A 21,786-nucleotide genomic window follows, 5' to 3' on the forward strand; every position below is an offset into this window, starting at 1 on the left:
CAGGTTTAAGTGGCTTTTCTGCTGGAATATCTATTTTCTACAGATCAGACAGTTTTTATATTGCCAATTATTTCTCCATCATCATCCTCCTCCTCCTGCTCTGCTCCCCATTCACTGCCCACCTCCTTGGCTCCTAAGTGCTTGTTTTGGATCTCACAACCCCACAGTAGTCAGGCTTTAAAACTAGCTTCTAGAAGTTGATCTTTTCCAAGCCCACCCCTCACACATTAACTCTTGCCCATGTTTCCGCACATCCCACCCTGGAGAGGACCACCTTGCAACAGGGAGGGCCAAACCGAACATCACAAGCCACCAGCATTAACCCCAACCAAAGAAACGCTCAAGTTTTATGATTGCCATCACAGCTTTCTCAGGCAGCTAGAGATTTTAGCCTCCCAGGTCCTCAAACACGGCGAATATGCTGAAGAACCTATCATCCCTTTTAAAATGGATTTTTAGATTTCTTTTAAAAGTGGGGAAGGGAAGAGAAGCTCTGAACTCCATCACAAATAAGCACATATTCAGCCGAAACAAAGTGCCACTTGTTTGAACCGTTCCCTCAATGACCAGGGAGCAGAGGACATGGCGAGGCGACCCAACTACACAAGAGGCTCTGCCTTGGAAGTGCTTCAAATAATTAAGCACACAAGGCATAAATTTACTGAGATATGAAAAGCAAATGAGGTCAGTCTGCTCTCATTTTCCTCATAGACTGCAAGGAAAACAAAAACTCCAACAATATTAAGAATATGATGCTTGGTCTTTTCTGCCAGCACAGCTCTGTCTCGTAGGACACGAGTGTTTTTTTCAGGCCCTTAACCAGCAGAGCTTTGCCAGCAAAAGCCCTAGAGTAATGCAATTACATTGGCCAAAATCATCACTTTGCCAGGGATTTTATTCTCTCCTGGGGACTGGCTTAAGCTGCACGAGCAAAGAAGCCATCAGCAATCCCTTTCAAGTACAGACAACCCTTAAGTAAACACGAAAAGAAAAAAGTTTAAACAAACTGTATTAAAATTTAGCACTACTAAAGATAAGCCAGGCAAAGAAGATATTTAACATATGGGGTTTTAAACAAAGAAAACCAAACACAAACCTAGGAACAATGTCCTAGTAACAGTTTAAAAAGAAGTAGGTTCCAAAGCACTTCATTTTGTACTTAAATACAAAAGAGAGCAGGACTTGTCCAGGACCTAATCTCCCTCTAAAAATAGTATATCACTTTGACATTTATTTCCTTTATCAAATCCGTAATCAGTTCTTTTAAACAAAACCCCCTGGTGATAAATAATAAACCCAAGTGGTAATGTTTTCTTTGTGGAAACAATTACTCACCTAACAGCAAAGTACAAAGTTGCCGGGCCTGGTTTCTTGGGCAAGTCATGGTCCAGGACTCTGTGATCCAGCTGCAGCCAGACACTCTGACCTCTGTGGAAACAGGTTGGGGAGGCAGTTAGAAACTGGGGTGAGAAACAGGGAAACTGGGTCTTCTCAGGGCTCGTGTTGGCTCCAAGTGTCACTTTAAAGCATGTGATTCTATTCTGAGGCAGGCAAACATCTTACCAAATTATTTCCTTTTTTCCTAAACTTTCATATTTTGATGTAATTCACTGGTGGAGGACATTAGAGAATACTCTTTGCAGTTGTATGTTCAGCTGTAGCCCCAAAATCATAGCATGACACCCAGAAAAACTAAATATTATTGAAATACCCCCCTTTGCTATAGCTGGGGATGCTTCTGTTGACTTCTTATATCTAGCAGGGGGGGTGTGATCCATGGCAGGGGCTGGATGTTTGCCTGCAGCAGCAATGGGTCTATCTCTTTTGCTGCACAGGGGCCGCACGGCTCTGCCGCTGTACCCCCAGCCCTGCTCCGCACCACCCCAGCGTGACATAAACCCCGTTCCGAGCAGAGGGCTCACCCAGGCACGCTCCTTCCATGAGCCAGGTGTCTAAACCACAGTGCTCTGCAGCAGCTTCTCTGGCTGAAATGGGAAGGAAACCAGAAAGAAAACAAAACTCCCCCCCGACCCCAATAACCTCCCTGAGGACCCTGGGGCCAAGGGGCAGTGCAGACCCTGCGGCCGGCCCGAAAGGCTGGGGCATGGGTGCCCTCCAGAGGCCACACGCTCCCTTCCAAGCACCCAGCCCAGTGCTGTACACCCAAGGCAGCCTCTGGAGTCCCACTGGTGCTGCTGGGGAAGACAACAGCTTTTGGGTAATCCCCTGGCAACACTTTAAAGCTCACTGCGAGGAAGCGCCAGCCATCAAAAACCTCCAAGAAGAATTTCATGGCAGCTTTTCTGTGGGAAAAACGTAAGCCAAGTGCAAACAGCATCCTCAAGGGATTTACAGAAGAGCTGGAAGAAAGTATTTTCCGATGTTTGAAAGGACAAGAATGTGGCAAAAATATTCTAGGGAGGGCCCAAGATGAGAGTGGCTGGTAAAAATAACCCCCTGGTGCTGTCAGCGCTGCAGAGCGAGCGGCTCCAACCAGCTCGGTGACACCAGCCCCACACCTGGGGACAGGGACTGCCTCAGCAGGGTGGCCCCAAACACTGCTCCGACGTGACATGTAGGCGAAAGCTTCCAATCCAGGATGCCATAAAAAACAGCAACAGAGAGCAGCGGGGACTAGTACTATTCCCGTTAGACAAGAAGAGGTTTATTTAGGGGCTGTATTAGTGCACAGCTCCATTTCTCTACTGCCCTAAGCGGCTCTGCTCCAGCTTTTTTTGGGTGGCTGAAGGTACCTTCTGGAGACCCTGGTCCTGGAGAGCAGAGTCCTGCCTGAGGGTTTCGGTCCTGCGCCCAGCAGACGTGGGGAAGCATTTCAGTGCAATGCTGACAGATGAGTCTAAACACCAGCTGAGATTTCCATTAACCCAGCTGGCTCCGGGTTCATGCCATGGAAGCAGATATCCCACGGCGCTCCAGAGCCCAGCTGTAGCAGCCCACCCAGCCCATGGCAGCTGCTGGCGAAGGGTGGCAGGGACTGCCCCGCTGGCATCAGTGGTGATGACAAACTGCACCCAACATCGCCACGTGCTTGCAATATTCCAGCTGCCGGGGAGGGAGGGTTGTGCATTTTGAGCGTGTTTTGCTTTTGCAGCTCTTTTTGGGAGTCTGCAGAATAGCTTGGATACCCGAAAGCAATAGGGAATCTAGAGGAAAGCTGTTTATGGCAAGGACTAACCTCATATTCCACTGCTGCTAGGGAAGTTCAGGTTTGAAAGACTCAATAATACATTTAAGATTAAAATGCAAAGCAGTAGGAGCAATTCATTTTGAAAATAAATGAAAACCTTTTTGTTGTTACTAAAAGTGCAGAGTAGGAGAGCTCACATGGGTGTTCACATGGGAAATTATCGCTGAACCTATTTTTTCACCTTGTGAGACAAACACGAAAAGTAAAAGCATCAGGAGGAAGGTATTTTACAACCGGTTTGTGCCCAGAAGATATTTTCCAATTATTTTCTGGTTTGTGCCTTCCCCTTTCCCCAGCCAAGCAGCACAAGTGCAAGGTAGGAAAATCTTTCTTCTTCAAAAGAAAAACTCAATTTTCCATCATGCTGAGCTGCCACAGTGTCGGGGATAGGTTTCACGTTGCAATAATCACACAGCTGTTTAAAAATAAATTAACATACTTACGTATCATCTATAAATGTTATCCCAAAATACTCCTTTTCTTTCAGGTTGAAGTGTGAGGCCACCAGATCCAGTAATTCCCGAGATAAAAGTTTGGGCTATTGAAAGAATAAGAACCATTTAATTCGTTTCAGTCCAGGCTTTTCATACAGAGTAAAAAAAATTTCTGCAAATACTGACTTTAAGTACACATGGCTGAGTTAAAACCCTGTAGTACAACTCAGTGCAGAAGTGGCTCCATCAGTCTCCGGGCAGCCGGATTTAGCGTCACCATGGAGCTGTGTGGGACATGCGGAGCATGGGGAGGCAATTGCATACTTAATCCAAGACATCGAAGTGCCTAGCCTGACCGCTGCTTTCTGGGGCAGAAAGGCAGCAGCTCGGGCTTTCCTGCAATTACAGCAGGAGAAAATTGTCAATTAAGAAAATACTGTGTACTAGAGGGTCTTGTGCTTTGGCTTCTGTTGTGGGAATAAAATACATTTCGAAAAACTTTTCTTCTCTTCCAAATTACAATAAACCACTACTCACAGGGGGTGTATTTAAAAACTTCATGAATTTTGGTGAAAGCAGAGCAGATGAAAAATTGAATGTAGAACTGACAGCAGATATTTTGCCCACCATGCACCAGTGTCCAAGGGAAACCCTCCTGCTAATTCAAGTCTGAGGAAGGGCACGCATGCCTGAAAGCACGGCTGTTCACTCCGCTTCTGTGAGTTGCTCCAATAAAAGATACAACTTTTCTTCAACCACCACTTATGCATCAGCCCCCAGGCAGCACTGCTGAAGAAAAGCAGCAATCTGGCACTGTGTGACTAGCGCTCAAGAGAGAGGGGTCCTCACCTGAACCAGCAGCTCCAAGTTCCTGTCATCGAGGAGATGCACCTGGCAGTGCCGGCCCTCTGTCATCTGCAAAGACAGCAACACAGCCCCCTGAGGAAGGGCAGGATCCACGGCTTTCCCGGCTTGCACCCAGCCATATGTGGCTCAGGGGCAAGGGCAGCCTGCAGCAAGCATCTAATCTGCACCGATAAGTGAATCGACTCCGTACTGAGCTGAGTGTCCTTCTCCAAGGACTCAGTCTGGGGAGCTGCCCCAGCTCCCATCAGCTTTGAGCTGGAATTAAGGGTGCTTAGCAGTGCTCAGGATCAGATAACAACATAAATGATGCAAGAATTTAATCTGAGAATGAACCAGCCTGGCTAGTACTATAGCCACAGGCGACAGGAATGGCCTTTCGTGACCAAGGACCCATGAAACCCTCCCGTCCAGCCACCCCTCCCTGCAGATGGGTCAGCCTACGTTTGGTCTGTTGGCAGAGGACTGGTCTCCAGTCTCGGTGGAGTCTCCACCAGCACATTAGCCATCTCCCTTGGCTAACTTCTCCCAAGTACGAGAAGTCATTGCCTCCATAGGATTCTTTATACAGGTGCTCGCACACGTCAAGACAGGTGCTCAAATTGGATGATTAAGAACGGGGTGAGCTTTGCAGCCTCTGGTGTTATATCCGGACCACCTACTTCGTATCACATTTATCTCTGCAAACAAAGAGTCTTCCTCTCTTCAATAGTCAAGCAATTCAGAAATAGCTGCACATTATGCCCTTTTAATATCTGCCCTTTGAAATTTAATACATTTCCATGAAAGCTTTTACATTATTTAAAATCTGCTCTAATTCTGGGCCTCTCAGCAGCCTCAGCAAGGACCAGCTTCGCGACACTCCCCAGGCGGGAGCTGGGGAAGGAAACCTCGCCTTTTTATTTATTCTCCCAGCCTCAGAAAGACTCATTTCCCTGACAGCACAAGCTTCTCATGGACTATAAATTCTGAGCTGTAAGCAGAGGCTGAGGGTGGTTTGCTTAGATAGGGGGTCCCAGAGGGATTAAATGGCAACACACAGTGGTTTCTCCTTTCACATCCCTCTGGATCTGCAGGGATGGGGGACAAGGACAGGGCTCAGCTTACTGCCACCAGCATCCCCCCATCACCTCCCATCCTCGGATGCTGTACATCCAAACCTTATAAAAAGTTAAAAATAAATACAATTTAAACCTGATTGCAGTAAAACTGAAAAGAGACCTGCTGCCTCCCCGCAGCGCTGCCCTGCTCCAATGCCAGGGCTGCAGAGACACAGCCTCTTCCGTCACCACTCAGCCCTTTCAGCCCTAAGAAGCCAAATTAACAAAGCTTTATTGTTTCAACTAATTGAGCTCATTTTGACCAAAAGCAGAGAGGGATTCTCCTCCTGAGGAGCTCTGGAAACAGGTCAGAGATGAGTGCCTGCAAGCACAACTGGCTAGTGGCTGGGAAAAGGGGCTGCAGCGTCTGCGGCACCGGGACTGACAACCTCTGGCACTGCTAAACATGGATCAACACACCACCCACTGAAACAGCAATAGTGGTAAAAGGACCATTTGCAAAGCCCGTCTAGGCTGAAAGAAACCCCTCCCTTTTAATTTCTCCTACTGCTACGAATGTGAATTTGTACAGAAGCGGCAGATGAAGAACAACCTGTTGTGCGTGCAGGGGTGAAGAGCAAAGGCTGCACCATCAAGGAGATAGTGATGTTCTCCAGGCAAACCACAGCTGCACTCCTTGGTGCTGCACCCTGCAAAGGCATCATCCCAGAGCTGCTCCAGCCCCATGCCCTGCACTCCCAGCAAGATACCACTTCCAGTGCTTTATACTTGGGGTTTTGGAAGCAAAGCTGCACCACCCCAATTCCAGCTTCCAGCGCACTCCCTGCGATTTATCCGCTCACCAAACACACTGCCTGGAGCCCTTAAATCCAGTATGATCTGATCACAGGTCCATTTATTCCCTAGAACTGAAGGTCTGCCATCGCACACTCATAACTAAGTTACATGTCACCGTCAACTAATCATTTCATCAGCCCACCCTTCAAGGTGGTGCATATTTCTGGCTCTGACACACTGTTACCAATCTGCCCCTGTTGCAAAGCACCTGATCCAATAGTGTTTTTAAATCATTTCCCATCTGTTGCTCTGAGATAGCACAAGGGTTGCCATTATTTAATTCCTAGCTGCTTTTGCTTTCACCCAGTGAAATCACATTAATCACTTCTGACTTGTAATTGTCTCAGTTTGTTGTTAAGTAAAAAAGGTTTCTATTACAGCAAACACATCCACAAAGCCTTGTGCTAAGGAGAAAGGAAGGTTGCTGGGAAGATTAAAACATGAAAAAAATACCGACCACAATCTGTGCTTCTATTCAGCTATCCAAGGTAATTACAAAGCACCTTAAAAGTAAAGCAATTAAGCCTCATGACACTCCTGAATACAGGCAAGACACAATTAGCCCCAACTTCATTGATGAAAAACTTTGGACACTGCTTAAAAGCCCAATTTAGAGATAATATTCAGTATCTGAGTCTCCAGGAATCTCATCTCTGAACAAGTCATACAGCTGCTTCCCAGAGGACTGGAAAGCTCAGTCAAGAAGCTGCAGAAAATGCTGGGGTGCTCGGTGATACAGCACCGTGAAATGCCATTCCTGTGACAAACCTGACAGCTCCAGCCTGTATCCCTGGAGTTCTATGCAGCCATGGACGTGTGTCACCCCAGGAAAGCTGTCGCATGGTGGGACACAACAGCAATATCCCCAGCCATGAAAATGCCTGCTGCTGGCTGTAGGTCAAGGAAAAGGGGGGCTCTGGAGCCCTTAGTTTGCTGCTTGCACCCCTCTGCCCCCCCGCCCACATCCCTGCTAAGATGCCTTCTCCACCTGGGCTTGAGTGGCACAGCATTGATACTCACTGTGTGGCACCCAAGCCCGGTCGAGGAACACAGTTCTGCTGGAGTGACCACCAGCTTTGCATTTGCAGGCTCCAGTCCCTACCAAAGCCGTGTTAACCAGGGCAGTCCGGACACCAGCCTTTATCCTCCTCTTGCAGAGCCAAGGCTGCAGCAACCAGCACCCTGGCTCCTGCAGCTGTGCAAGAGCTCACTCCAAGTATCCCCACCCCATTCCTGATGGGGCAGAGAGCACTTCACTTGGCTTGCTCTGTACTTACAAACACAATCAGAAGCAAATCATTCCCAGTTACTACTGCAGAACAACCCAAGCCCATCCTGCATCAGGAATGTCACCCATCAGAGAGGTCATCTCCAGTAGACTATTCTCGCCCCGCGGAGCTGCCCTCCCACGCAGACAGGGCTCCTATATATGAGACCATACTCACATTTTGCAAGCCTCGTTTGTACAGGGGGCAGAACCAGAAGCTTCAGAGGCTACTGCAGCCACCAGCCCATCTCACCAGGTTTGGAGCATCAGTCACCTTCCAGCAGCCCCACATTGTCTCAGCACAGGGACACAGAGGTGTGACATTGCCATGCCACAGCCATTGCCACACGCTCCAGCACAGTCACAGGTATCAATTGTCTGCTCTGGTCTTCTCTTGCCTGAAGAAAAGCTGGAGAGCTTCATAAAGAGGACTTCACCACTATAGTTTCACTAGATACAGAAAGGATTTTGGCCATGGAAGAATGCCTCCAGCTCAGCTGAGACACTGAGCTCCTGGAGCCAAAGCAAAGGACTCATTTTTAAATCCCCCAAGGACACTGGCGTGATTTATTTCCCCACAGTATATCCACTCACAGGCCTGTTTCCTTGGGCTCAGGGAAGGGACTTGTACCGGGCTCCCTGGCTCTCAGGGCTCCTCAGAGACCCAACACTCTGGGAGCCCCTTGCAGATACATCTTCTTTCATCTTTAATTCAGTACGCCTTGCTAATCTGAACAATATAATTGATTTTCTATGTAGTTGGACCCATCCATTATGAGATGAGCACAGCTGTCTGGCTCAGTTATGAGGTGGCATGAGCAGTTTGAGATATATATACATGCATCTGGGTTTTCATCATATTCTCATTGATTTTGCATTGTCTGTACAAATGAACAATTTTGTTATATTTTTGCAACATGCCCCCAAGTTGGTCTTTTGAGCAGTTATTTTTAAAAGCCTGCTAATATTTCAGCTATTACCCAGTAAAAGAAGTAGCAGCATAAAATTCATGAAGTATCCCTATATCTTATCTCATTCCCAATAGGAAATAAGCTGAGCAACATAACGCACAGCCCCATTTTTGGCAAAACCAAGATACTGGGATGCTGGATTCTTATTTTTTCCCAAAATCACTCATATGCTCTGCACGCAAGAAGGCAAGAGCTCCTCAAAAATAGAGAGAAGTGAAAAAGGAGACAAACACTGTCCGATGCAGAAATGCAGTAATATCAAAACCCTGCAGCCCCTCCTAACTTACAGGCAGGCGACTTTCAGCAAGAACCTGGTTTACCCAGAGCTTCAGTGAGAGAGACAAATAATGAAGAAACACACAATTCTCAATATATTCATATGTGGAAATTAAAGCATAGGAGAGATATTGTGATTCCATATAGCTGGTGAACATGGAAAGGTTTCATATAGCTGGGGAAAAAAACCCAAATTTTTTCCTCTATCTCACTCATAACACAAAAAATAAGACAAATTCTCCAGCTAAAAATCAAGGCAGATTTTCCAAAACACCAGTCCTTTAAAACAAAAAACAACAGCAGCAACAAACAAAAAAAAAAAACCAACCACAAAACACAAAACCCAAAAAGAACACAACACAAAAACCACCAAAAATAAACCACACCCCCCAAAATAAATAATGGGGAAAAAACCCCAAACAACAACAAAACAAACAGGAAAAGAACCCAAACCTGTTTCTTGGCTACTTAAACCAATTCCCTGTGATATCCTGAGCCTGAACGTTTATTGGGGGGGGGGAAACATATACAGGATATTTATGCTATTTCTCTTCAGCAGAAACATCCTCCCTATTCGAAGCTGGTTGTTACATGCAATATTTTTAGACACTCATGTGTGTCATCCAGTTAGGAAAAAAATAAGAAAACGAAAAAAATAATTGGACAAAGTGTAAACAGGAAACCTCAAAAAACTTAAGCCCAAAAAAAAAGCCAACAGAATAACTCATCTCCTGAAGTATAGCTTAGGAATGGGAAAAACCTAAAGGATCCAGGTCAGAAGCAAACCCAAAGGTGTTGCACTCCCCGCAAACCAGATTTCACCTCCCAGAATGGGGCAAATTAGAGGCACCGCTCAGCGTAGCCAGCCAGATGTGTCACCGACTCCTATTTTTAAGCCTTGTTTTAAGAAAGTCTGGAGTCTTCGCTACTAGGGAAAGCCAAGAAACCTCCAAACCCTAACGACTCTGTGGCCGGAGGGGAGAGGATTATACATAAACTGCACATAATTGAGACAAAATTAGTAACTGTTTCTACCATCAAAACACTCAGAGGTCTGCGCCTGCATCCCAGCTGCTCTTATTTGGGATGTGCCACGATTCGGGCTCCAGCAGCCCCTGTGCACGCACTTCTGGCACACCAGCGTCACACCGATGGGTAACTGATGTGCCCGGGGACAGGACGGCTGTGCTGGGCTCCTGCAGCCACATAAATATGCATCGCTGGAAGCTTTAAAACCAACCTTGCCCATCCAGTAAGGCTTCATATTTTTAACACCCCAAACTCCAGGAGAAATCTTTTGCAAGTAGCAAACCTCTGCCCCCCCATTCTCTTACTCTTCTCTCCAGAGAAACCCTTTTGTTCGGGCACGGGTGTTACTGAGCTCCCATGGGGGCTCTGCCTGCAAACCCCCAGCCCCTTGTGACTCTGGGGATTCAGTCCCAGCTGCACAGAACTGCAGATACTATTTCCATGAGCTCCTTGCAAGGTAACCACATGAAATTACACTTCACTGGCAGGTGAGTAAGCTCCAGAAGATATTTTACAGGCAGAATTAAAACCAACCCTGCATTCATGCATCCAGTGATGAGAGGAAAGGGGAACCATTCTCACTAAATGGCTGCACACAAAGCCTTCAACCTGCAGTTTTAAAAGCGAAAAATTGGACCGCAGTGCGTCATTAGCACATGGATTATAAAAACTGGCTCATTTATTCCTGAACCAGGCATATAACTTCACGGTGGCTCAAGCAGTCAGAGCACTGAAGAAAATCATACAGATAACAAAAAGCAAAAGAGCAATATTCCCACTCACAAGAGGCATGTGGTGCATTTGGAAATCCATTTGCCACGCTGATCCAGCCTCCACAAAGGGGCCCCAAAATCCTGCCGTCCTGCTTTTGATCAGTGACTCAGAGGCAGCAGTGCTGCTTTGCAGGTGTACGAGCCCAGAGAACCAGCCTTGCACTTTGAATTTCATCTCAAAATCCTTACCTGAGCTGCAGTTAACCAGCTATAAAACATCACCAGTAATTTCCTGTAAGGGTTTTGTTTCCCCCCACCCCACAAACCTATAACTCATAAGCCTGTACGAGATTTCAAAGCTTAATACTGAAGCTCCTATGCTGACGTTGGATTTTCATCAGCATTTAGGAGGGGTTTTTTGGGTGTTGTGGGTTGTTTTTTTTTTCCTTTGGTCCTGAAAACATTTAGGATCAGATCCTCAGCTGCCTTAGATCAGCATTGTTTCATTGACTTTGATTCAACTGGCTGGCTTATATCTAGCCCATAAACATGTACGGCCTGATAAAAATATGAAATAAGATGCAAGAATGTATTGCAATATGAAGCTGCCCTAACAAGGCACATCTCAGCAAAATAAAAGCCTTTGCCTATCCTTCTGGAAGGAAGGGGCCTGCATGCAGCTGGGGGGGAGAAGGAAAAAGTTATAATGGTTTAAATGACCTCAGAGTTTCCTGGTGTGTCTGTTGGGAGAGCAAAGCCTTGTGGTGTTCTAGCACTTAGAGTCGCTCAAAACTTTAAGGAATAAGCAGAAAAATAACAAACAGGACTTCAGTTTTATACCAGCATTTCTACGGAAACTTTTTAAAGGATCCACATAGGATCACACTTCTTGTGAGCCTGTTAGCAGCCTGGGGGCCTCCTTGACCCAGTGTGGGTGCCCAGCACAGTGCCCTGTGGTGGGAAGTGCTCAGGGAGGGGGCTAGAAATGCTCCACCCTCCCACAGGTAAGGATCCAGGGAAGGGAAACATGACCCCATCCCATCACAGCCCACTTCCATGCCTCTCCAGCCTTTCCATCACCTCCTTTGCCAGCAAGGAGTGCAGCGCGAGGATCCCAAGTGATGCCTCCTCTGCACAGCTGCCCTCCCCTCAAAGTCTCTTGGACTCACCGATATCCCCTACAAAAGAGTTGGCTCTGGGTCTAAAACACTCAGTTTCCCCCCTGTCTGTGCACACAGCAGGCGGGGCAGCTGGTGGGTTCCCTGCTGTGGCACTGCAGCCTGGCCCACGCAGATGTGATCCCTTTGAAGGCAACTGGCAAGAGCTTCCACCAGCATTACAGGGGGCAGAGCACGTCTCCAGACATACTGACTCTCCTTCCTAATCATCAAGTCATAAAGAAACCTTTGGCTGAAGTCCTGACTCCAATGTAGTCAATGAATTTTGCCGTTAACTTTAATAGGGCCAGGATTTTGCCTTAAATCGTTATCTTGCTATTAACCTTAACAGAAGCCAGCATCTGCTTAATGTTAAATAGCCAGTGATGCACTGAAGTGGCTGGCTACATCTTTCAGCCTTCGTGCTATGGCAAACCACTCTTTAAGACCCATCCCACCTCACCAGGGTGACTCCAAGTGCCACCTCTGTCCTTCTCAAGGGCTGCAGAGCCCACACTGGCGCCGCACGCTCCCGTCCCCACACTTACGGGGTGCTCACCCACAGCAACTGCAAGGACCTTACAGAGTCATTCCCCACCTCAGGGTGTCCCTGTGCTTCTTGTCTCGGGACCAGCCAGGCAGGGACAGACACTTGAAGACCTGACTGAATACACCATGCACAGAAATTATGTTTTAAATAAGTTTTCTCCAGCATTTCTCATCTTAAGTGCAAGCTGGTACAAATGCCCCTTTGATGATGCTTTCCATGGAAATGTTGGCTCTGCTGAAGTTTGGCAAAGAGTTAGAGATAAAACACAGGGGGCCGAGAAGCTCTCTGGGTTGCATGGCACCTTCCTAAAATAACCGCGTGAACTGAAGATACAGTGAAAAAAACCTGGCTCCTGCAGAGCATCAACTGACTTTCATGTAAGTCCCACCAGCTGAGCCAGTAAAAAAATCTGGCAACGTAACAGCCCAAGTGCTCTCGCTCACCACAGGCATCATGGCTTTTCAGGGCTAAGTGCCAGCACACTTTCCATACAATTCTCCTTCTCCCCTTTTATTCTACTATTTCTCGTTGCAGGGGATGGCAAATCTAAGAGGTCTTTCACTCCCTTTATAGACAGTTTGCCAATTTGTACAGGACAACAGGCACAGCCTCTTGTGGTCATGAGCAAGATCACCCTCTTTGGAGCAAGTCGTGGGGGCTCATAAATCTCCTCCTCTCCCAAAATGCTCAAATGCAGTGCTCAGAGAGAATGATGAGCATACTGCAATTAATAAAATGAAAAAACACAAACAACACACATGCACAAAACCCAAAGAACAGTGGCAAATGAAAATCCAGGGAACAAATGAATTCAGTCTTCCTCAAAATGGTAAATATGGTGTCCCAGCCACGAGATAAAGCCCTTTGCCAAGTGCAAAATCTAAACAGGAGAGTTGCTGCTTCTTGATCTCTACCAGGAGTGTGCAATGTGAAAAACTAACCCCTCTCCTCCCCGCAAGGAAATTTTGCAGCATGGCTGCCTCTTCTGATGCTACCGATGATGTAGTGGGTGCTGCTTCCCCCATGCAGGGGTGAGGGGTTGCTCGCCCACGACCTGTGCACCAGCACACAGATGAGCACATCACAAGCCACTGCACGAGGCAGAGGGACAAACTGCTGCAGAAGAGCCTTCACTGGCCCTGCTGGCCCCATACTTTCGACAAGCATTGACAAGCAGCTTTCAGACAGCATTTTGCCTCTCCCAACACTGCCAAAGGCCACAGGATATGGCAGGCTGTGTTATCAGTAGATGCCGAGTCCCTCTGACAGGGGGAGAGGTTAGTTAGCCATCTTCTGGAAGGAAGAGCCTCGTTGCTGCATTGGGATTCTCCTTATATTAAATAAAGGTCTCATACTCTCAATTGAAATGTTTCTCAAACAGTTCCTGTCATTCCACAAGTGCTGATGTTACCATTCCTACTACTTTGCAGAGTATTTAAAATAACAGCAAGAAAATTGTAGGCAGGCAACTCTACAGCTAATCCTAAAAATCAGGAAAATTAATAGGAAACAATCAGTGCAAATCTGCCACAAATATCAAGTCAGTGAAATACTTCATCCAACATCTGCTTTCCTTGGCGGAACACAGCCCATAAATTAGTGTCTGGTGGAGACGTGCTTATCACCGCCAGTGCTGAGACACTGTAGTCTGGTCATTACTGCACACAAGCCCATGGTGATGTTTTGTTCCCGTGCAATCTCCTGGGAACTTGGTGGTGATCCTGGGGGATCAGAGAGCTTTCCTGACACTACCCAATGGAGAAAATGCAGTGTTGGCCCTGAAAGGGCACTGTGTGGAGGCAGCAGCATCCTCTGCCCTTGAATGAGCGGTACCCACCACGGGGCACGGCTGGTCTCCTGCCTTCCTGCGACCCTCGCTCCTCAGCCAGGAGGTTGCAGGCAAATCAGTTAAGCTCCTGCTTCTTTGCTTAAGTCTCTACAACATGAGGCTCCAGAGATATTCTGTGCAGAGCTGGTAACTCCTCCTGCGTTTCACCCCACCCATCCCTGACCCACCTGAAACAGAAACTCAGCTTTCCCTGTAACAGGCACAGTTACAGAAGACTAAAAAATTCCCCTTAGAGAAGTTTCATCCCCAGAGACCCACACTCTGCCCTTAATGCATCTTTGCCTCTGCTCTGTCTCTTTGATGGCTTCTCACAGGCTGCTGCTCTGTTCCCCACTGCATTGCTTCTCCACCACCACCACCTGCTCGCCCCTGGGTTGGGTTTTTGTGGGAAGGTTCCTGAGGCAGGAGACTTCGGTAAAGCAAGCCTTGACCAAGTATCTGCCATTCTTGCCAGGCAGCACCATGCCCTCTGAGAGCATCTAGCACCTCCTCCCCTCCTGCCCCATCAGAGTCTTGTACCCAGCTCATCCCCCAATCCTGTTCCCATCCTTCCCCTGGACTTTTCCAGCTGCTCTCATGCTTGAGAGCAGCCCCTCAGGAAACCCAGACGCCAGCCTTGAAGAGACATTAGGTAAGCAGACAATGAAAAATAATTCATTTTGAAAAAGGTTATATCACCAAATTGCCTTTAAATCTGTAACTTTCAAAAAAAAAAAAAAAAAAAAAAGCAAAGAGCAAGCAAACAACCCCAGAAAAGCCTGAAATCTTAAGCTCTCTGGAAGAAATCTAATAGTGGATACTGGCCACAGCAGGCGCTGAGCAGTGTTCCTTGGCAGTGCCGGCGGTGAGGGGCCAGCCTGCCCAGCTGCCAGCGCCTTGCCAGGCACTTGGAGGCTTTCACAGGTTTGGACTGCTCCACACTCCACTTTTAAAGCAAAACAAGCACTTGGGATCAAAGGCTCTTTCTCAACAGCCGTTACTGAGCTCCGCGTGCACTGCTGCATCTCCAGCGCCCAGCCTCTTCGTGAGGGTTTTTTTTTGGGCAGGAGGGGTGGGGACCTTATTGATGAGACATTTAATAGTTACATGCTGAAAGGAGCTACTGTACCAGGCACTGACTGCCGTTGCTCAGGACTTATGAATCTGGGCTTTGTTCAGTTTAAATCACATCTCAGAGCAGCCTATAAGGGTAACCTCAGAAAATGGGTTACTCTCTATAATCAGGAGTTAACAGACCTCCAGCTGCGACAAAATTAGCAGAACCAAGCTTGGATTTAGCACTTTCCTAAAGCAGTCAAGGCAGCACTTACAACAAAGGCAGGAAAAAGCAGCTGTAAACACTGGGAGTAAACAAACAACCCCTTATCTCCACAATGGAGTGCAACAGATACAAAGAAATTTTTATGGATTGATCTTTCACAGGGCAAAGAAAAGAGCAAGCAGAAAGTTTTCAGCCTGTGCTACCCAAGCACCCCAAAGCAATCCTGCTTGGCTGTGTGCTGCGCTCTGGCTGCCTCCTCTCCCGCACGGTGTTTGAGTTGGGGCACCAGGTAACAGCACTAAGTAACATTATCTGTTGCTGCTAAGCACCAGCAATTAAAATATAGCCTCTTACCTCCAAATCACGCGCCCTGCTGGTTTAAAAGGACTGGAGAAACCCAAGAAGTACTCAACAGTGTGCATGTACTAAGCCTTCAAGTTTTCTGTACATTTGAGCTGGGGGAAGAAGGGAGACAGATCCCGGACTTCTTCCGTTGCCATATAATCTCAAGGAAGTGACCTTCGCATTTGTTGCTTTGATTTCAGATTCACAAACAAAAGCCCTTCCAGCGTGAGTCAGGGGACACAAGAGATTGAAATGTGCTTGTTAAAAACGGGAGGTGAGCTGGGAAAGCATTACAATTATTTTAATTTTTTTTCCTTTGTAAATATTAACCCCTTTATTACGAAGCAAAACTAAGTAAAAAAACCAGCAGTTACTGACCAAAGGCACAGCACGAGGTGCCAGCCCTGGGGCAGCAAGACACCTCACTGTGGGACCCCGGGTCCCTGCCAGCCCCACAGCAGCCGGCTGAGGACCCCACGCCAGCAGCTCTGCGCTTGTTGGGAGCTGCCATCACCCCTCTGGCTCTTAAACCCCACGCATCCCCATCCAGGGGACAGAAAGGGCCTTTACAACAAAACCTGGCACAGCACGAAAACTTCAAGCTGCCTCCACTTCCAACTCCTGGGACAGGGGGCTTAGCCCCATGGCAGCAGGGAGGGTCATCTACTGACCTGAAGGTATACAGGTAAACGAAGGTAACTAGACCTGGTCTTCTCAGCACACCTGCCCTCATTCCGTACACACATCTCCATAGTCCCTCGCTGCAGCAGACACCCCCCAGCACAGCGTTTCGCTGGATTTCCAAAACTCCTTTCCAAAGCACAGGTCTGCTGCCTCTGATGTGGGCTACCACACGTCAGGGAGAGAACTAGGCATGCAGACACAGTTCACACCCTTGGCCATCAATCTGAATTTGTTCTGGGGTCAGGGCTGGTCTCCAGGAGTGCAGTTTGCTGCTGGCAGAGGCACAGGAGTAAATCACCTACCTGCTGATCTGCTGCTTCCTTTGTAGGACTTTCTCTATGTGCAAAACTTGTAGTTCATCTCCTGATTTCTTCCCCTCTGGTACATCAACCTGCGAGGCTTCGCACACTGCTGAGCTCTGACACAGCCCCACTGCCTGTGTAACAGCATCAGGCAGAGCACAGGTATCACACCAAGGCTCAAAACCTGAGGTCTCCAAAAGGAATGCCAAATGCCTGTATAGCATCGCTTTTACTGAAAAGGGAGGTGGGGGGTGGTGGAACAAAACAGAAAACTGAAGAACTGCACACCCAAATCCAGGAGGTTGTAACCTCCAGAGCTGCAGCCTGACCTCCAGGCAGGTAAACAAAAGACACAAGTTCTCAAATGTACACGTTTCAAAGTCTGCAATACAAGCTTGTTCCTCCTTCACAAACACAGCCTTAGCATTATTATTTTCTTTTCCTGTGATGTGAGTATGGGTACCCCAAGTTTTTGAATCACAACACTGATTCACATCCTCTGGCCACATAAATTATGGTAGGAAAACTGAATCCAAGGAAACAGCACAGCCCAGGACCACAGCATCCGATGTGGGCTGGAGGACACAGGCTGGGGGAACACCACCAAATGCTAGCAGAGCAGGGAGGAGCTCTGGACACACACCAAGACACTTCACCTGGGAGCAAGAACAACCTCTTCCCTTTAACTAGATGCTCCTCTTCAGTTATTTATGCTACCAACCGAGCAGTCACCATGCACAGAGAGGACCAAACTACAAGGACCTTTCCACCCTAACTTTTATAATCCATGGATCTATTTTAATAGGAAAAAATTAAGTTCAACACCTGGAACAAACTAACTTGCTTATATCAGGATGGGAAGCAAGATCATCAGGGTCTGTCAAACTTTTGAAAGCAACACCTCAGGGAGATGTGGCTCCCACGTGCCAGAGACACCAAGCCCTCTTGGTGCAGCTAAACTCCCCTGAACAGGAGGCTCTGAGTACTGAGCATCTGAGGCCAACATGGGGCTCCACCAGGCTGCGGAGCCCTGTGTGAAGCCGGAGCCTTACTGATACTGCTGGGAAGGGAAGCAGAGCTGCTTGGTCCACACGATCCCACAGCGTGAGTCAGCCCTGCTCCCCTGGCCTGAGGTTGCCTCTGTAAGTTATCATCAACCCAGACACCTCCAGAGGCCAACTCACCCCAGCTACCCCAGACACCTGGGATGCAGGGAGGTGCCAGAGGTGTCTCGCCCTCCTTGTTTAATGCAGAGAAACTAGCTTTGATCAAATACCCGCCTTTTAAATAGCTGCAGACCAAGAGGTGGGGTTTTTTTCCCCAGGTTACTTTGTAAAAGGTAACATTGTCATAGCCAGGAGACTACAGAAGTTCTCCACACAATGCTCAATATCACAGGTTTCATTAAAAAAAAAAAAAAAAAAACAAAAAAACCAAAACATAAGCTGGTCCCACACCAGGCAGGAGGGTGCCAGGTCAGGTCCAGCCAGCTGGATCCACACTGCACCAACAGCCTAAGGGATGGCAGCTGGGACAGTTTTGGGAGAGCGTTTCAGAAAAACAAACTTGCATTTGTCTCCAAAACACAGGCTCCAAAGCCCTAAAATAAGACGGAAAATAGACAGTGACTCATTTTTCCTTCAAGAAATGACGTGAAGGTTACCTGGGTGGTGCCAACTTCTGCCCTGCTGGGACAGCCACAGGGACAGGAATAGCTGGAGGAAGGGAAGAGCACAGCTCCTCAGAGGATCCAGGGCTTCCAAACAACTACAGATCTGGGCTATAATTCAGCTGTGCTCTAGGCCACAGGTAATTTTTCTAAACAAGAAAAATTAAAGTTTAAACAAAATGTAGCATACCTGTAAGAGGTTCTAGTAGTGGGAAGCTGTTGGAGCAGCAAGAGTTGGGCAGGGTGAAGTCTCTGTAACTCTGAGGCCACCAGAAAAGCCCCAAGCTGGGCTTTGGGGATGGCAGCATCACAACTCCTTGCCAAAGGGTACGTAACCCTACAGCAAAGGCAGTGCACCCCAGCCTCTCTGAACAAGGCAAACTGATGCCATGTGCTTGGTATTAGAGAGGAATTACTCCCACTTTCACTATGGCTTAGCAAACAGCAACTTGCACACCAGCTAAGTGCACCAGCCCAACCAGATTCCTGACGGCCTTCACCTACACCAGCATATTTGCTCTCCCAAAACAGCTGTGGCTACCAAACACGTTCAGTCTGGCATCAGCCAAACAACTCTACACTCAGTATGGCAGGGACCTCTTCGCCTAGGACAGCCACCTTCCTGGAGAGACTGTTTCCTTCTTATTTTTTTCTTGTCTCTCTTACAACCTCAGTTTTCCTCTCCTGTTGCACTTCTGCTGCCTTTTTTTCCCCTACCTGTTTTTGTTGTTTCTCCCCACCCCACAACTTTCTTGCAAATTTGTGCTCAGTCTGGAGTACTGGGGGGTTCGACATACACCTGAAAGGGGTCAGAATGATTATTCTTTTTATTCCCTGGTCCCTCCCATCCCTTTCCTTGCTTACACAGCCTGTACTTTTTGTGCTATGTAATTCTTGTGCTACTCTCCTGCTCTTCCAGCTTCTTCACTCCCATCCTTCAGTCCTTTGCCTCCCTCGCACTTGCACAAGCCAGTAGCCTGCCTGCAAGAGATACGAACAAGCACGGCCCTCTCCATACCATACACCCTCTGCCCAGCCCACATCACCCTGTCTACAAGCTGCTAGCCCAACGAAAGGTAAAACCAGGACACTCAGAAGAAAACACATCCTTCGCAATGGCCTAATGGTACAAGTGCTCTGCGTAGGAACTTCTCCATCACCACCCCCCAGCTCTGCTGGCACTGCACATTTGCGCCCGATAGCAAGCTGAACACTGGGACACCCATCACTGGGACACCACCTGTTCTACATCAGCTGCAAAAGCAACCACAGAAACAGTACAGTCTTAAAACTCATGTTGCTTGTACTGTCAATGATGGCTTTTAATGGCTAAAACCAGGCTATTCTCAACCTTTTGATAACCCCACCTCTCCTTCCCCAACAGGCAGAGTAGATGCATGTTTATATGAATGACAGACCAGCTAGCGGGGAGAAGTGTATTAGTGTGTGGGAGGGTATTTAAGCTAATATATTCCAGTGCTGATAGCTTTATCCTCTTTTCAGTCTCTTAGAATGAACTGGCCTCCATCTGTACAGAAGATTAGTAGAATTACCAATCACTAATTATGACTCAGAGGTTTTAAGAGCAACGCAGACTGTACAAGAGTGGCCTGATTTTTAGAAAATGGGGAGACAAAGATAGCACAGTGTTATTTTAAGGACATGGACAGTCCAACCAAGATTACAGAGCACTGCAGTGACAACACTAGCAGAAGGAAGGAAAGCTAAGCATGCAGACAAAAAAATGAAGTATGGAAAAATCAGCACGTGCCTGAAACACGTCTAATTCACCTTTTCATAAGCCTCTTGTCCAGTCAGAGCAAGCTGGCCAGCCTCTCTGCACCAGACCAAAGACGAGATTTATCCAGGCAAGTTCATACAGTGATACCTTTGTATAGGAGTCTGCTTCTGAAAAGTGGCGCCAGCAACATTTGAAATCTAACTTATTTTGCAAACTGCGTCAGATCGAAGAAAAAAAAATATTTATACGGGCCAAAGCAGTTAGTGAATAGAAGGCACTGTTTGAAACTGGCACTGTGACACCCTGAAGGAAATGAGATGAAGTTCACAGTCTGGTTGTGAAGTTTGTCTGCTAGGGAAGAGGGAGGAGCTGTACAAAAAAAATCATATTTTTGTTTCAATAAACTCTCTCAAACAGAAAATGCTATATCATGAGGTCCGATGGAAATATGTCTGGCAGAGCGCTTTGGAAAGCTGCTGTTGGAAACGTGTAAAGCCAAGTTTAAGCTCTCGGGAGGCAGTGCCCAGAACCAGTCCTGTTCCGAGCTCTGCAAGAGGCTCCCCCAAAGCCCCAGCCGCAGGGAAGCCTCCACGTGCCGTGTTTGGATGTGACAGGAGTTTCAAGTAGAGCCAAAGCTCTGCAGGTGATGTATGAGCAGTGTCACAGCGTTAGATCAGATCTTTGTGAACAAAGAAAACAGCTGGATGAAAGCCATCGCAGCAAAGTTTTTCCAGAGCAGCCAGTAATCCCAGCGCCCAAGCTTAAGTCTTTGAAGGGGCACATACTCAGCGTCCTCCAAAAAGGTCTTCAAGTTCCCTTGTGGAAAGGCCTAACCCAGAAGGAAACCCGTGATGCTTCCTCTGAGCATCATCTCCACTGGTGTGGAGGAAGGAAAGCTCTGCCCTGGCAACACAGAGCTCCCCCTTCGTGCTCACCCTCACTGCTCCAGCACCACACTTTCCATTGCTGTGAAAAGGGGGTGGGGGAGGGGAAAAAGACGACATCTCCAATTTGTCAGCATATTTTATAATGAAAAGTTAAGGTGTGGGCTAGCAGAGGAAACATGGTCCTCGCTATCCAAACCAACTACATTAGCACCATAGGAAACAGAAGTCTACTGCTTCCTCTCTCGCTCCTCCACCCCAGGTACGTATGGGACAGATGCACAAACAAAGTTGACTCATTGTGCTTCATCAGCAAAATCTTTTTTTTCCCTTCACACAAAGGAAATGACCTTTCAGAAGTTAAAAAGCATTTGTCCAAAAAACTCACATTAATTCAATTTACACTTTCCCACTGAAGATTGTTAGCCAAATTACCAGTGTAACCAAATAGCTTAATCACAGAGATGCTCCTATACCTGCTTTCCTGTCCAGCAGATATTGATCACAGCATGTCACCGTATTCAGCAGGAGTTTGGGGACAGTTTGCCTGGTTTCTCTTCTCCGCTTTGCATCAAACAGACTGACTGACATGCATTTTAACCCTGACACTAAAGCATTCACTTGACCAGATTTTAATTTATAAGTTAGTTGCATTACCAAATAGACTTTGATGCAATGTTTCTT

The 21,786-nt window shown here is 47.4% G+C and overlaps 1 protein-coding gene across 5 annotated transcripts in view; it reads right to left on the reverse strand.

Moving 5' to 3' along the window:
- Nucleotides 1–21,786, reverse strand: part of FRMD4B (FERM domain containing 4B) — a 137,984-nt gene that overhangs the window by 60,865 nt on the left and 55,333 nt on the right. For 4 of the 5 annotated variants that reach the window (XM_037383971.1, XM_037383968.1, XM_037383970.1 and 1 more), the window contains 3 exons: nucleotides 4,492–4,557; nucleotides 3,652–3,746; nucleotides 1,336–1,428 (listed from right to left, as the gene is read on the reverse strand). In XM_037383971.1, coding sequence (XP_037239868.1) covers nucleotides 1,336–1,428; nucleotides 3,652–3,746; nucleotides 4,492–4,557 — 254 coding nt within the window. Of the gene's footprint in view, nucleotides 1–1,335; nucleotides 1,429–3,651; nucleotides 3,747–4,491; nucleotides 4,558–15,831; nucleotides 15,907–21,786 lie in introns of those variants that run through there. The other variant, XM_037383969.1, reaches the window with a different exon arrangement.

The sequence above is a fragment of the Falco rusticolus genome, chromosome 4, assembly GCF_015220075.1.
Source record: "Falco rusticolus isolate bFalRus1 chromosome 4, bFalRus1.pri, whole genome shotgun sequence".
Taxonomy (NCBI): domain Eukaryota; kingdom Metazoa; phylum Chordata; class Aves; order Falconiformes; family Falconidae; genus Falco; species Falco rusticolus.